This window comes from Syngnathus typhle, linkage group LG9 (genome assembly GCF_033458585.1).
Source record: "Syngnathus typhle isolate RoL2023-S1 ecotype Sweden linkage group LG9, RoL_Styp_1.0, whole genome shotgun sequence".
Taxonomy (NCBI): Eukaryota; Metazoa; Chordata; class Actinopteri; order Syngnathiformes; family Syngnathidae; genus Syngnathus; species Syngnathus typhle.
This window is the reverse complement of record NC_083746.1, coordinates 5,004,768-5,019,896: the sequence shown is the minus strand read 5'-3', so window position 1 is coordinate 5,019,896 and position 15,129 is coordinate 5,004,768. Positions and strand designations below refer to the sequence as shown.

Here is a 15,129-nt window from a genome sequence, read left to right as displayed (position 1 = left end):
TTGTAAACATTTCTGTGATATTCCAAAATAAATAACTATTTCCGACTCCGAGATTGTTCTGGACGATGCTAAAATTTGACCTAAAACTTGCATTGTTAATAAAGATTCTTATAGGTTTTTCCAGTATCTCATAATATTATTTCTCATAATTGCCCAGTATGCCTGAATGGTCTGTTTGATGATGATTGATGATCACATCGTCCCTTTTTCCATTGAATTTTGGTAAACTCACTCGGGTGGGCAAAGGTGTTGTGATTTTAAAAAAATGTTCAGGGACCCGTAGAGTCTGGCTCTCTGCAGGTGTAAATCATCCCATTGTGTCAAAATCACAGCATGAACTGATTGTCTTCCCTATTCATGTCTGCAGGTCATCAACAACATTTACAGACTATTGTTTGTAGCTTAAAAGATTTTTTTTCACGTTGTGCTGAAACTTATCTGAAGAGGCATTTCGAAGATTCATCGCAACCAAACTTTCTCTGCCTAATGGCCCTTGATTGACACAATCACGTGGGATACACTCTGCCTGTCCTACAGTGTGAACCACAGCCCAGCTTGACTTAGTTTAGTTAAGGTAGTTTCGCCCAATTCAGAGAAACCTCCGTGACCCATCAATTTTCAACCACAAAGCCACAGACTCCAATGGGAGCCAAATTGACTCTGTCTTGACGATGCGAGCGAGGCAATAACTAGGTTGGAAAGTTCAAATGATGCCTGTTTAACCTCGATACGATTCCCTAAACAGTCACCGTTAAGTATGTGCTGCTAAATAAGGAACATGTCGTCAACTATCGGGCAGTTATCTATGTATTCTCTTTTTTTTTTTCCTCATGGTTCATCATTCATTTAGTTCTCCTATATAGCTAGATAGTCTGCCAGTGTGCCTTGATTTGCCATTATTAATAAATCAAACCACATTTTATTTATACAGCATGTTTTGTACACTTTTTCATAACTTGCTCTTCAGAGCTGTAACACTAGATCCACTAGATTCGAACTGCCTGTTAGACGAAACCTAGTGAAACAGAATATTGTTGCAACCCTGTGCGCTTTTAACAAAAATGATCAGATAATTCGATACAGAGCAGGCGTTGACAAGTTGTTGTCACACAATTGTTCCCAACATAACAGGACATAAGAAGTGTTAAATTTCAAACTCTGGGTCTGGCATCATGGAACACCCTTACATGTTTTTTGATGATTGTGATATTACCTCCTAATTGCAAGCTCATCTTCACCCATTCTGTATTAATGCATAGAGGCGTTGTGAAATTGCCAGTAAATCGTAAAACTGCATGTGGAAATCGCTTCATATTCTGTCTAGAGCACAATTGTCTTTTTTTTTTTTGTCTTTTTTTTTTTTTGCTTCTTTGTCTTTGTGACATATGGTCCTCTGGTAATTCCATGTGCGGAATGCAGTGAAATAAGGGTTCTGACAGAAAAGACACTTCTTTTGAATTCACAAATTTTATTCACTTCAACACTGAATGAACATTTTGAAATGAACTATTTCATCGGAAATGTATTCAACCATGATTCCTGTCTTACAGAAAAGCACAACAATATCTGATCCGTGTTGACGTGATAATTAAAAGGCAGGTCATCTGTTGATGTGTTCGGTCATAAGAAATGATTCGTCATTTTCGTAATGTTTTGAACATACTGTATGTGTACACCACTGCACCGGACATTTAACATTAAACACTTTTCACTTCTTCTTAAATACTCTTAAAAAAAAAAGATTGGATTTGGTCGGCACAATGAAACAAATTGATTTCACTGAGTTAACAAAAAGAAAGAAAAAAAATGCTCCTCTGCCGCTCCATACTGGCTCAAACACTTAAAAGTTTCTCTGAAAATTTAAAAAGAGACATACACCGATAACAATTCATCCCACTTTGGGCATCTACACACATTACAGAATAGAAATTGATTTGCCACATTTCTGTCATGGCTCAAAAAAGTAGATTGTCATCAACTGCAGCAAAGTAAAGCACAATTTCCCTTTTAATTAATTTTTTTTTTTCGTTTCTCTTCTGCACGTTGTTGCTGCAACAAACAAAATAACACAATATGACAGGGATTTCTTTTCCAGCAAATATCACTCAGTAACTGCTTCTTTTTAAAACCCTCCCTCCATTTTCCATCCTTCGTGCATCCTGTTATCAAAATAACCGCCCCCTGTTTAAAGCCAGGGACATCAAAAATTAAAAATCGCACTTAGCAATCTTAACCATAATCACAACAATAATAACAATAATGATAATAATAATCATAGATAAAGATAGCAATAAATAGGCTTGGTGAGGTTTAAGTGCGGAGGGGGGGGGGGTTAGACACAAGACTGTGGGCACCAATTAGAGGGGGAAAATGAGGGAGCGGGGTGGAAGGGATAGCCGACCGCTCGTAAAGTGACTGATTGCTTGGCTGCTGAAACTTCGCACGTGTACCTTTTTTTTGGGGGGGCTTCTTCTTGACACATGTGGATGGAGTAAGGTTCAAGGCATAGGGATGAGCGTCTCTTTGTGCCACATCCTTGCAAAACAGTCCATAGTGTCCTCTTGTGATTTCTTTATTAAGCTCACAATTTGGTGAGACTTGATAGCATAAGTGGGTTCGAGGGTGAGGCTAGGCAAGAGTACATCACATCCACAAAATATTCATAAGTGCTAGATAGGACCGGTAGTGATTCTCAAGGGCTACTTGGGATGATTGATTGGTCTTCTCAGGTAAGGAACAGCATTAGTAACACAAGTGTCCATCCTGAGGTTTTACGAGAGGTCTCCGAAGGGCCAAGTCCGTGAAAGTTCTTCCTGGACTTTGAGGGTCTGACGTGACTGTGCTGCTCAGACTCAAGAGATGAATGCAACGGTCTTTGGCTCGAGCTGATCCTACCCTGCCAACCCATTTTGAGGAGCTCTTGAGTTCTTCTTTGAGTAAATTGACCACATGAGCAGCTTTAGTTGAGCTATTGAGATGTTTTCACATTTACACACGGCCCACACATTGTTTCGGGGCCAAAGTAAAAAGCATGTCCAAGATTGTCAAAATGTTTCTGGCCAGTGGTTTATGATTCCTGTGCCTGCTTCGGCTGTACATTTATACCATACTCCATTTATCAATACATAAATCAGTTTTGTTGTCCTTTCTTTCACTTGTCCCTTCGATGTGTCTTTGTTGTGTTGGGTCGGCTCTACCTTTGGTAGTCTGGCTGCTCCCTTGGACTCGATGAGGAGCTTCCACCTGCTCTGGGGTGGCTCTTGTCCTTGCCCTCCTCCTGGGCCAAGTTGTTCCCGGAGGACACCTGGTTAGAGTTGGAGGAAATTTGAGGCTGGTTCAGTCCTCCTGTGCTTCCACCACCGCCATTCCCCTCGGATTGGTAAATTTCCTCCGCCCCATCCTCACTGGACTCTGGATCCTCTGAACCCGAGAGCAACTCTTCTTCTCGATATTCACTAACATCCACGCCTCCGCTGGCGGTAGCCCCCTCGCTAAGTTCCTTGAGGCGGCCGTGATGCTTGACGTGATAGCGCTGGTTCTGGAAAAATTTGATGATGGTGTGCTTGGGCAGATCCAACTGTGCCGACAAGGTGTGGATGGCCTCTTGGTCTGGATACAGTCCAACGTCTTGGATGAAGCTCTGCAGGATGCCCAATGCCTCCAGAGAAATCTAAAATGGGAGAGAAATTTTAGTCACGTCACTGTAGCCACTGTAGCTTACTACACAACTATATTCAACTTACAGTTCTGTACTGTACTGGAATGGGTGACTGGCAATGGGGACCACACTCTAATTGACCTCTTGATTAATTCTTATTAATTGTTCAAATCTCCCCAAAAAAATCCCAATAATGAAAATGGAGAAACGAATCCCAGAAAACGTCCAAATATTAAAAAATGTTGAAAGAAAATCAATGAATATGCAAATATATGTTTGCCAAACTGCAAATTTACATTGATTCTTCTCAAGTTGTAATATCACCATTTAGCACTAGGTGGCACATATGCATTAGTTGTGCTTTTACGTATGCGGATCTTATACTGACCTATATATACTATAGCATGAGTAGGCCTAATGTTTCTTTTGCAAATTTAGAATGATATGCAATACAAACATAGTACCGCAAAAATATATATTTTTTAAAAAGTTCATTATTGTGTAAAAAAAAAAAAAAAAATCAGAATCGGGGTATTGCACTTAAATTTGGTTTCTTCTTTTCATGCAAGACAGCTCTTTGCAATGGAATTATAGTATGTATTATTTGATGATGGTAGAGGATTTTCTTACATATGGTTTGAGAAAAGTGAGAAATGTTTTGTCCATATTTCAAATGGCATTTTGTCATACATTTAGTTAGGAAGTTTGTGGCCCCGGAGAAGCACTGCTGAAAAAGGGTGGTCCCCTCTAGCTTTTAAGTTGCCCATTCCTGTACTATATTATCGAGACTACCTTTGTGCGCAGTCTTGGCTTCTTGTTGCCGCCAGAGCTACCAATGGTGCTCTGCACACCTCCAGGCGCCGTTACCACAGTCTGTGCGCCCTCCTCGTTACCAGGGGCCGATAACAGCTCTTCTCGCATGGGAGACGAACGGTGCTCCTTCATCTGACTTGGGGGTGGTCTGTGAAGCGTCTGCCGAGAAAGGCAAAAGAGCTAATTAATGGGGTGCAATGACCCCTGATCAAGACTACAGCCGAGAGGAAATTGCATGAATAAGACCCTTAAGGAAGAGTCTCAAAGTAGAAAGTATTGTTAGCCTGGTTTTCAAGCACACAGTAGCCAGAGCTTTCGGGGTGAGGCGAGGGCTTTCACAGTCCACAGCGTGTCACGCACTATTAACCTGTTTGACGAACGGACAGTCAAACTACCATGTCACCATTAAACCTTTGACCTAATCTGACGGAGGCTGGCAGCTCTAGTGAAACACCAACTTTACACGTCTCTCAGTTATTAAAATATTTAACTCGTTCAAAATGACCGGGTGCCTCTTCCTTCGATGCTTAAATTTATGGATGTCATAAAATAAAAAAAATAAAACGACCGAATCAGAGTATAATTGGATGGATTTGTTGTTAATTTGGTACATTAAAAGGATTTAAGAAAGGAGAGCGTCATAAAATGTTTTTTCTCATGCATACACAGGCACTTTGTTTTTGTTATTGGAACCACTTCATCATAGCAACTAGATGTCCAGCGACTTGTACTGCGGTCATGTAAAACTTTTGATTTCTAATTATATTCATTTTAATTATGTCAAGTGAGTGGCATTTCTTGTGTGTGTGTGCGTATGTGTGTGTGTGCATTTTAATGGATACTGTGTTCAATAGCTACAGTGTATGAACAAATAGGAGTCAAAAATGCAATCCTTGAAGTACCCCACTTTTTAGTTTTGCCCCATAGAGTGGCTTTGCAATAGAAACTAAAATTGAAGAATTGAAGAAACACGTTGCCTCGTCTTTTTTTTTTTTCACCAATTAATATGTGCCATTTTTCTCAGAATAATCCACCAGAATTTGTAGCCTTGAGTAAAACTATTATTTTATCTAAATGTTACCACATCCATTATGTGAAATTTTACAACATCGGTTGTCTCATTCTTTGGCCTACGAAATATGAAAATTCCAACCCCTCAAGATGGCATGTACATATGCTTTCAGCAGTTTGAAAGGATTTGCTTTCACCCGGTGAGAAAATGATTGTAAGCGGAGAAAACCGAATCTGGCATTGTGAAGGCGAATCAAGTGTTGCGAGACTTGGCTTGTTTGTCAGAAGGTGGCGGCGTGTTGTGGTCGTGTCACTTTAAGAGCAGGGTGGGGTCCTCTACCACTGGAATGTCCAGCTATAAATCTGCGGCGCATTAAAATTAAAGGAGTCACATGAAGATAATAGTCATTCTCTCTTCAATAATGACAGGGTATTACTTCAATAATGGCGAGGGCAGGCTCCGGTTTCAATCGCGAGGGGGGTGTTGATGGTCAGCTTACAGGAATTTGGTATGTTTACATTTACCCTCCCTGGCCAGTGCTCGCCTTCTTTAACAGAAAGTGACATATTTAGATGTTGAGAAATTCCTTTCAAAACCTTCGCCCGCCCCTCCCATCTGTGCTCGAGTCTAATGCATCATGAATGATTAGTTGAAGAAGGCCTCTGTCAAGCTCAGCCAACTCAAACTGGGTGATGCCAGGAACTCTGCATCCACGCCTTCGCCTACTTTATTCCAACTTCTTACCAGTTCCCGAAATAAGAAACAAAATCTATCAATCTGGAAGAACAGAATCCAGCAAAACTAGAGGGTGCAATGCATTGACGACATGGAAAGTGTTGCTATTTTGCTTAATTCACATGAAATCAATTTAAAATGTCGCAATGTCATGGCGGATAAAATAACGAGACTTCTTTAAATTAGGAGAAAAAGAAGCAAAAGCGCAAAACAACAATTGATCCCCTCACATTTTCAACAAAATTTTGGGGCCTTATTTTATGAGAACAATGTTTATGAGAACAGTTTGAAATCTTTTCCTTGAGGTGGAAAAGTTCCGAACATGATGATTTTATCCACTGAAAAATGCTTATTGGCAAATTGTTAGATGTGCTCATGTTATGAAGATCATATTCAAAACCAGTGTCGTCACACTTTTCTTCATAATGGAAATGCGACTCCTATTTTTTTATTTTATTATATATTACCATGGTTGCTATTTTGTGTAAGAAATACTTGTGTTGCGTTCTTTTGTGCTGTGGTTTTATTTCATTGATGGATCTAGATGCATTTTATTAGTAGATGACAACTCGACTTAAAAAAAAAAAAATAGATTTGAATCCAATGCTTTTATTTGGTGCGTCCGGTGAAATAAAATTCAGTCAAGTCATTTTTTGTGTATTATATAGAGTTTCCAATAAATTCCAGTAAAATGAAAATTCAACTCTAGGAAAATTGACTTCATTCTCAAGACTCAAATTGGCAGTGTAGGAAGGATAATGTGTTGGTATCATTGCCAAAACGATATGTGGGTACGCACCTGTTTAAAAAAAGAATTTAATGCCATGATTTGTTGCAAAAGCTCCGTTTGACCACCATTGCTTTAAATGTGTATAAGGCTTTGATGACTCGTCATTTTTGGACTGCTGTATATTTTGGTTTTCAGCATCCCCCTTCAACCCAACTTGTAACTATCACGCTCATTCAGAGCAAAACAATTCAACCGTGAACTCCTTGAACCACAAGAACATTTATTTTGTTTCAAAAATCCATGGCACGTCTTCTCATAGCGTGATACTCTCAAATTATTTCTTTCGTGAACCTCTAACTTTGTGCTGTTGACTTTAAATGCATGGCTGTAAAAATCAAGTTTCCTGTAAATCGAGGCAAATTACCGCGCAGGACGATAAAAGAATTATAAAACATCAAATATTTATCTTCTCCTTAATGAGCTTTCGCCCCGTCAGGTTGGGGGGGGGGGCTAGAAGATGCACACGTGTGACCACCAGGGACACCATTAACACAGAGATAAATTTGTAATGAAGAAAAGAAAAATCACTTTTCTGTTAGTTTTGTGCTTGACTTGAAGCATCCTGTTATCAGTGTGTGTGTGAGTGAGGAATGGATGAGTCACAGCACTTTCCTCTGTTATTGTGAAATTATTTTAAGACCTAAAAAGTGCACACTTTCGTATGCTAGTGAGACAAGCAAGCTGAGTGCACGTGTGTTCGTTTTGCTTTAATTCAAAGCGTTTGTGTGTGTGTTTGTGTCATTCCATTCATCTGCAATTAAATGTTTGTGTTAATTGTGGCTTGCCAAAAGAAAAAGCATGCTCCACCCTGCTGAAGGCACCGAGAGGCCACCAGGAAGTTGGAATTAACTTGTTTAGTAGGGTTCAATTGTTTGTCGGTGTGATTGTGTGTGCGGATGGTTGTTTGTCTATGCGTGCCCTGCAAATGGCTTCAAGCTTCTTTAGAGATCGTCTTGTACTTCTTTTGTTTCCTGAAGGTGCATTGAACCTTTATTCTCAATCTTTTCTAGGAGTAGTACCATCAATTTTGGTCCAGATGTCAAATTATTTATTGTCTAAGAATACCATTTTTTTTTCCAGGCATCAGTCATGAGTTTATTTTTTCCAATATTGTGCTGAACCACAATTCAAAAGCAAAGTCTGTTTTTTATTGGTTAATTTCCCATTACTTTTTTTTTTGGATTACCAGAGGGGTACCTGCAATTTTGCCCACACGTGTAATTCACTTTTAATACTAACGCTATCAATTCTCAATAATACAACTTGTATAAAAATGCAACGTAGCTGCAAGCAACTGTGCTGTGTTCATCATCTGGAGCAGCTGAGAATAAGTATTTATCTAATATGGCAAAAAAACAAAGCGAAAGAAAGGCAGACGGCGGGAGAGGGAGAGAAATGCCAATTTGACATCTTTTCTATTAAACTCAGACACACAGAGGGGATCATGTGCATGCCCAGCAATTGTTTCTTCTTGTTGAGTTGTGGACTCCCGGGGTCCGAGATGCCTTGACACACACACGCACCCACACGCATCCACGACACACATACACAGCATCTTGCAGCAGAAATCAATTTAGCAAAAACAATAAAGAAATTATTTATAAGGGCAGGCTGTGCCAAATTAGCTGTGGGATGCACTTAACTGCTAACGCCATATGAATAAAAGCTGTACAGCGAGCACGGGGGCTGTGTCACTCGTGAAGAAATGTGAGGCTGACGTGGGGGGGGGGGGGGGTACTCACAAACACAAATGCACACACTCACCTGCCCACCTAATAGACACACAATCCCAAAGCCTCACTAGACATGAAGCAAAAAGGGCACACTAATGTGTGTTTGTTTTTCTGTGTGGTTGTGTGTCTCCACTGTTCATCCATTTTTAATTGAGCATTGTGTGCTCACTTAACCCATTGTCCGAAGACAAAGGAATCACTCGAAACTATCAGTGTGCGTGCGACACATGGGACACACGTGTGGTGGGTTTGTGGTCACCTCCCATGAAGACATATACACGCACATGTCCTATATATATTTAGATGTATTAAATATACACTGGCACATAGCTCATTTGCCATTAATAAGTCAGCAGCCCTTCACCACATGTGGCCATGGGTGGAGGGAATTAGGGGGCTCCAAAAGGGCCCAACAGTATTTCAAGAGCGTCAGCGCAACGGAGGAACGTCGTTACGATACCACCGCAGTTTCCTTCCTGTCCCGCCATTAGTCTTTAATACAAAGCTCGCCATTTGCACGCTTAGTCATGACATATGTTGGACTGTGAGGGAATAACAATTTTGGGCAATCTGAGGGCAACCACTATCAGACTTTTGAAGGGTAACAAAGTACAAATATTGTACTTGCGTAGATATTTGAGTTTTTGTACCTGACTTGAACAATCATTAGTACTCGTACTTATAGAATACGAAGTCTTCAATGAGTCCAAGGCGAATATTTTTCAAATGTGAGAGGAAGTTAGGGAACTCCACATAGGAAGGCCGGAGCTAACGTTCAAAACCCTAATTCTCAGAACTGTGAGTCAGACATACTAGCCAATAGGACACCATGCTGCCCCATATGACTAATTATTAACAGTAGATGTACTGTTTTATATGTAAAGATAAGTTGGAGCTCCATTGCCAGACATTATTTGGATTCCTCAAAACAAATAAGGATCAAACCGTCCAAACCTTTATTTACTCTTAACATTCAAGTTAACAGCTGTTACTATTAATGCTGTCAAACAACGAGTCTTCTCTTTACTCGTCTGTCGTAAGTACAAGACAAAAATGTTTTATGATAAAGCACTGAAAAAGTTGATGACGTGAAGTGACGTCTTCTTTTAACGCGCCTTGTTGCGGCTGCAGATTGTTTTGGAGAAAGTGTTGCAAAAGGCCAAACAAAAAGCAAAATCCAAAGAAGTTAATCTTTTTAGTATAAACTGAGTGCTCAAATTCCAAATTTCACAACCTGAAGGGGGTTTGACTTAAAAGCTTCCATTGTGATTTATTTCTTAAATGAAGTAAAGTCAATTTAATCTTCAATGTAATCAACTGCCTCCTTTCTTATTGTTTGGTTTTCTCATTTTTTTGGGCACGCATGCATTGATTTATTCATTGACATTCTTCTATTTGGCACAACGTATTTATTAATTCAAAAGAAAAACACAGTTCATCCATAAAGCTAATTGTGTTGCCTTGAGTTCAATTTCACTAAAAAGCGGTTGTAGAGACGTTAGTGCCAAGGATTACAATTAAATTAATTTAGAGGATCTAAAAAGTGCTCCTTTGACTTGCGACTATAGTCTTGCTGTTTGAGGTCAAAACTAAAGTGTAAACACATACACATTCTCTCCCTCAAAATCTAATGTGGCATTTCCTGTCGTGCCACCCAGCAACCACTCTTCACTCTGCTGGGACAAAAACTAATGAAAAAGTAACAATAGCTACATTTAGTCGAAGTTACTGGAACTAAAAGTTAGTGGTTATACCCAAGCAATGTCCTCTTTTGACCCATGTTAAGTTACCCCAAGACTCAATTTAGACATTCATGTGGCGCTCCTAAAACACCTAGTTGCCATTGGACTAAATGAATAAATAGTCTTGAGGAGCCATTTGAAGGCAATGTGGGTTTTTGTACATGTGCCAATGTTTACCCCTGATAATGAGCGTGGAAGAAAATCTAATGACATGGTTTTGGGTGGTGGCATGGTCCGCCTCACAGTTCTGAGGTACAGAGTTCAATCCCCCCCCTTTTTGTGTGGAGTTTGCATGTTCTCCCCGTGCCTGGGTTTCCTTCGGGTAGAACGGTTTCCTTCCTCATTCAAGACGTGCATGGTATGCTGATGGATGGATGGATGGATGGATGGATGGATGGATGGATGGATGGATGGGTGGGTGGAAATGGGTGGAAATGGGTGGGTGGAAATGGGTGGATGGGTCGCTAGATGGATGAAAAACAAACTTGTCTTGAGACTAACACATTTCGGTTAGCATCTGGTTTTGTACTTGTGTGTCCTGGAATGGGGGCTTTATTAACGGGGTAAAAACCAATGTGCAAGTACCAATGAGTGAAACATCTCAAAGATGGACTCCATAAGGACTTGTTTAAAAGCTGAAATGAACATATTTGAAAGCAATGTTTGTCTTAAACGTTTTGTGTTTCTTCTGACTGTGTTTACTTCTGGCCCACGAACTAATGAACAAATAAGACTGTCTCAAAGAAGCACTCCATAATGCTTTCATCAGGACTTCATTGAAGCCATTGCACCACAGCCAACTGAGATTTGAAGGCAGTTTTTGTACCTGTGTGTCTTGCGGCAGGTGGAGGACCGTGTGTAGCCTCTCGCTGTGATGATGCCGCGACTCTTCCTCATACGCCAGGTCCCTGTCGGTTTGCAGAAGCGCAAGGAACCTTCGGATGGTGCACAGGTTCTCCCACAGGGTACGGTTCTCTGGGCTGGGGTTTTCCTTCCAGCGGAGCAACTCACAAAGCCAACCCTGTGATGCCAGACGCAGATGGACCAGATATAAGGTTAGTTAAAAAAAAAAAAAGGCATAGTGATATCAATGTAATCTTAATTTCGTTGCACAATGACAATTAAGTCGTTCTATATCTAAATAGAAGAAAAGTTGCAATGCATTGATGTTAAAAAAAAAGCAAACCAAAGACAAACAAAATACACTTCAAAGTATGCATGGTGTGTAAGGTAGGTGTACATCCAGAAATGGAGATGGAAAAGATTCAATTATGTCTGCTAGACTGGCTCTGTTTGTGACACCAGCTGTTGTGTTCAAGCCGCCACCTCGGGCGTCGTGCGACGCTAATAGCCTGATCATCTCTCGCTGCTGCTTGCGCTGTCCTGGTGGCCAGCTGCAGCAGATGGGTGCACTGAACTGTGACCCACCAACTCCCACCCCGACCTGGGGGACCTCAGTAACCTTGCATGCGCATACACACAGACACAAACATGCACGTTCTGTATAGAAAGTGCATATCAGCCCTTTGTGCTTGACTAGCTAAATTCCTTACATGCAAAAATTGAATCTTGAATCTCATAAAAATTCTGGACATTGAAACAACAACGCGATGATCAGCACACCTCACTTGACCTCTTTCCAATGAGCCTTAAAAAATTCTCCAGGGAGAATTATTTCTTTTCAGCAAGATTATTCATGTTTATGAATTTCCCACATGTGGGGTGGTGGTGTTCTGTGTTCCCTCACCTGACTCTTATTGGCAGCCACCTTGGCAAAGAGCGCTTGGGACACCTTGGCTCGTTTCATTTCCTGCTGGATTTCGTCATAGATTCCCGATGTGATGTTGACCAGCGATTCCAGCTTGATTGGTAAATCGGGCACGGGACCCGTTGGCTTGGGCTGGACATGTAAAACAGCGAAGGAAGTTTGAATTGCAAATACAAGCCAGCAATGCTTGTTCATTGTTTGTTTCCGTGATTGATTGTTTTGTAAAAAAATGGTTATAGACAAATAGTATTAAACATCTCCGCGTAGCAGCAGTTTAAATCTGAAACACATTTAGCTTTGCCGTTTGTTATGCCGTAGGCTCGCTTCCGAGTGCATCGGGCTCTCAGGCCGCTCGCGCTGTTTTTGAAGTCCTCTATAAAGACGTGCACAGACGAGGCTAGCTTACATTCCAGATACTGAGATAATATGACATAGCCATAATAAATAATAGCCCACACGGCATCAGAGTTAAAAGGTCTTATCGCTGAAAATGCTCTATTACATCCTTTTGTGTTTACAATAGGCTTGTATGATATCTTTGAAGTTGTTGCTCCATTATACGTGGAATTTGTTTTAAAAAAAAAAAACGGTCCACATTATTCTCATTATTTGCACGATATGCATGATTACAAGGAACTCACCGAGTTGGCTATCTTATTCTTGTTCTTCCAAATGGAGGCCCAGGTATCAGGTGTTATCTGCTCATCCAAGCTCCTCTCCCACACTTTCTAAGCACACACACACAGAACACACAGCGTGTCAAAACGGAGTGTGCGCGGCGCCATCCAATTCTTAATCAACCTATGAGCCTTTGCGTCTTGTACCTGTGAGAGGCGCGGAGTGCCGGGGTTGGAGTTGGAGGGGGGAAGGCCCACTGTGGGGTTCATGGTGCGCTCCCGTTCCTCCTGGTAGATGCGATCGCGCTCGCCCTCCAGCAGGTTGAGGAAGTTCTGCATGGCCTTCAGGTTGACCAGTAGTGATTGCGAGGCCGTGCGAGGATCCTCTTCCTTCCTCAGGATCTCCGAGAGCAGACCCTGAATTGATGAGAACAAGTTGTTACTGTGCTGTAGCTGGACACTCGGATGACTGGTGCCCCCCGCTTTATTTGCGCTTCCCATTCCGTAATGGTCGTGTGCCTCTATTAGCAATGAAAATAAAAAGGCTTCATTAAAAGTAAAATATAGACACCTGAAAAGTTGTCCGAATTTAGAACTAGAGGAAACAATCGGCGACCCAAAAATGAGTTGACAAAATTTTATTTCAGTTTTTTTTTTTCTATTAACTTGAGGGGTACCAGCAATTTTGTTCTTCATTGTTTATAAATTTGACTTGTTTCTTCAAATTGTCAACATTAGTCAGAATTGTTTCTTTACTAAGTTATACGAGCCATCATTTCATTGATCTGGTGGGGCGTGCTGTAAAGTGTCTAGCATAGCCTTGGGTGCATCAGGTGCTCGTGCCCCTGCGGTGGAAAAAAGAGGCCTAATGAGCCGTCAAGCTACCCCGCCATGCTTCTGCTATTACTGCTGAAAATACCTCCAAGGTGGGTGTCCGCAAATGAGGCCAACCCTGCGTGAAGAATTTAGCTTTTATCACCGGAGTGGGTCTTGATCAATTACAGCATTTATCTCTTCTCACGCTTGATATGACTGTGATCTTTGGTCTGAATGGAATCAATGAGAAGATTCAATTTCCCAAGCTTCTCCTAGCTTGCCATCTCGCTCCTTGTTTCCTTACCTGTGTGCGGTTGAAGGCCACCCGGGCGAACACAGCCTGGGAGACGCTGGCTCTTTTCAGCTCATCTCGGACCTGCTGGTAGATTTCAGAGGAAACCTCAGAGGCCGAGGGGTTGTTTCCCGGATGGTCACAGCCGATTTTGGAGGAACCCCGCGGGATGGGCGGATGGTTGAGGAACTGCTGGTTGATGGCCTGCGGGTGCTGGTGGGCCAGCAAGCGGCTGACTGCTATCTGTTGGTTGATGAGGTGGGCCATGGCGAGCTGCTGGCGAACCAGCTGTGGGGAGAGTTGAGGCGAGAGCAGCCCACCCGGGCCCAGCAGTGGCTGGAGGGCGCCGGGCGGGTGGGGAGGCGGTGCGGGCACCTGGCCCGTGTGGAGAGGGGGGCTGTGGTGGAGGGGGCCGTGCGGCGAGGGCTGTTGCTGGGGGAGAGGAGGCTGCTGGCTAGGCTGCGACGGCGCCTGCGGCTCTCCGGATACCGCCTTCAGGAGGGGCCCGCCGACACCCAGGTGACTGAGCTGCGCCAGGCCGGCCAAGTGAGGAGGTGGTCTTTGGCCAAGCATGCAGAAGTCAGCCATGTTGTCTCGCTCGACTGTAGGGCGGAACAAACTGTCAGTTGTTTACCCAACCACTTCACGCGTGGTCAAAAATAAAACGATTGATTACTTTTTATGTCGGCAGGATCTCGTCCTGACCACATCTTCTCCAAATAATCCACTGCTCAAAGTAAACACAAACAACAGGAGAAATAAGGCTTCTTTTCATGGATGTATGACTTTGACGTTCTATAAATCCATCTGCAGCAAAATCTACCATTCAAAAATAGACTCAAAAATATTTCTCATACTTGGGCTCCCGTATTTCAGTTGCACATGGGATCAGCTCGTCAGTTTTGACTTCACATTAGCGTGCCAAGTAACAAACCGCACTGTTGAGCCTACCTTTGATTTTCTTGTACTTCTTGTACCAGCGACCAAACTCTTGGCATTTAGCGGTGGAGACGTTGGCATAGTAGGAGCTGTTCACGATGGACGAGATCATACTCTGGGAAACAGAAAAGGCCCAGACTGAAATAATTAATAGCCGGCATAATACCAAATGTTTACTGTCACGCAAAAAAAAAAAAGCCATGTGACACACACA

At 42.1% G+C, this 15,129-nt stretch overlaps 1 protein-coding gene across 2 annotated transcripts in view; it reads right to left on the bottom strand.

Annotated features, from left to right (window-relative positions):
• Window positions 1–1,448: 1,448 nt before the first annotated feature.
• The window catches only part of satb2 (SATB homeobox 2), a 28,432-nt gene continuing 14,751 nt past the window's right edge, over window positions 1,449–15,129 (bottom strand). Inside the window, exons 6-14 of one of the 2 annotated variants that reach the window (XM_061286852.1) lie at window positions 14,928–15,030; window positions 14,653–14,703; window positions 13,989–14,578; window positions 13,076–13,285; window positions 12,893–12,979; window positions 12,231–12,383; window positions 11,310–11,504; window positions 4,451–4,651; window positions 1,449–3,670 (exon numbers count right to left, since the gene is read on the bottom strand). In XM_061286852.1, coding sequence (XP_061142836.1) covers window positions 3,194–3,670; window positions 4,451–4,651; window positions 11,310–11,504; window positions 12,231–12,383; window positions 12,893–12,979; window positions 13,076–13,285; window positions 13,989–14,578; window positions 14,653–14,703; window positions 14,928–15,030 — 2,067 coding nt within the window. In that variant the 3' untranslated portion in view covers window positions 1,449–3,193. The remainder of the gene's footprint in view (window positions 3,671–4,450; window positions 4,652–11,309; window positions 11,505–12,230; window positions 12,384–12,892; window positions 12,980–13,075; window positions 13,286–13,988; window positions 14,579–14,652; window positions 14,704–14,927; window positions 15,031–15,129) is intronic. The other variant, XM_061286853.1, reaches the window with a different exon arrangement.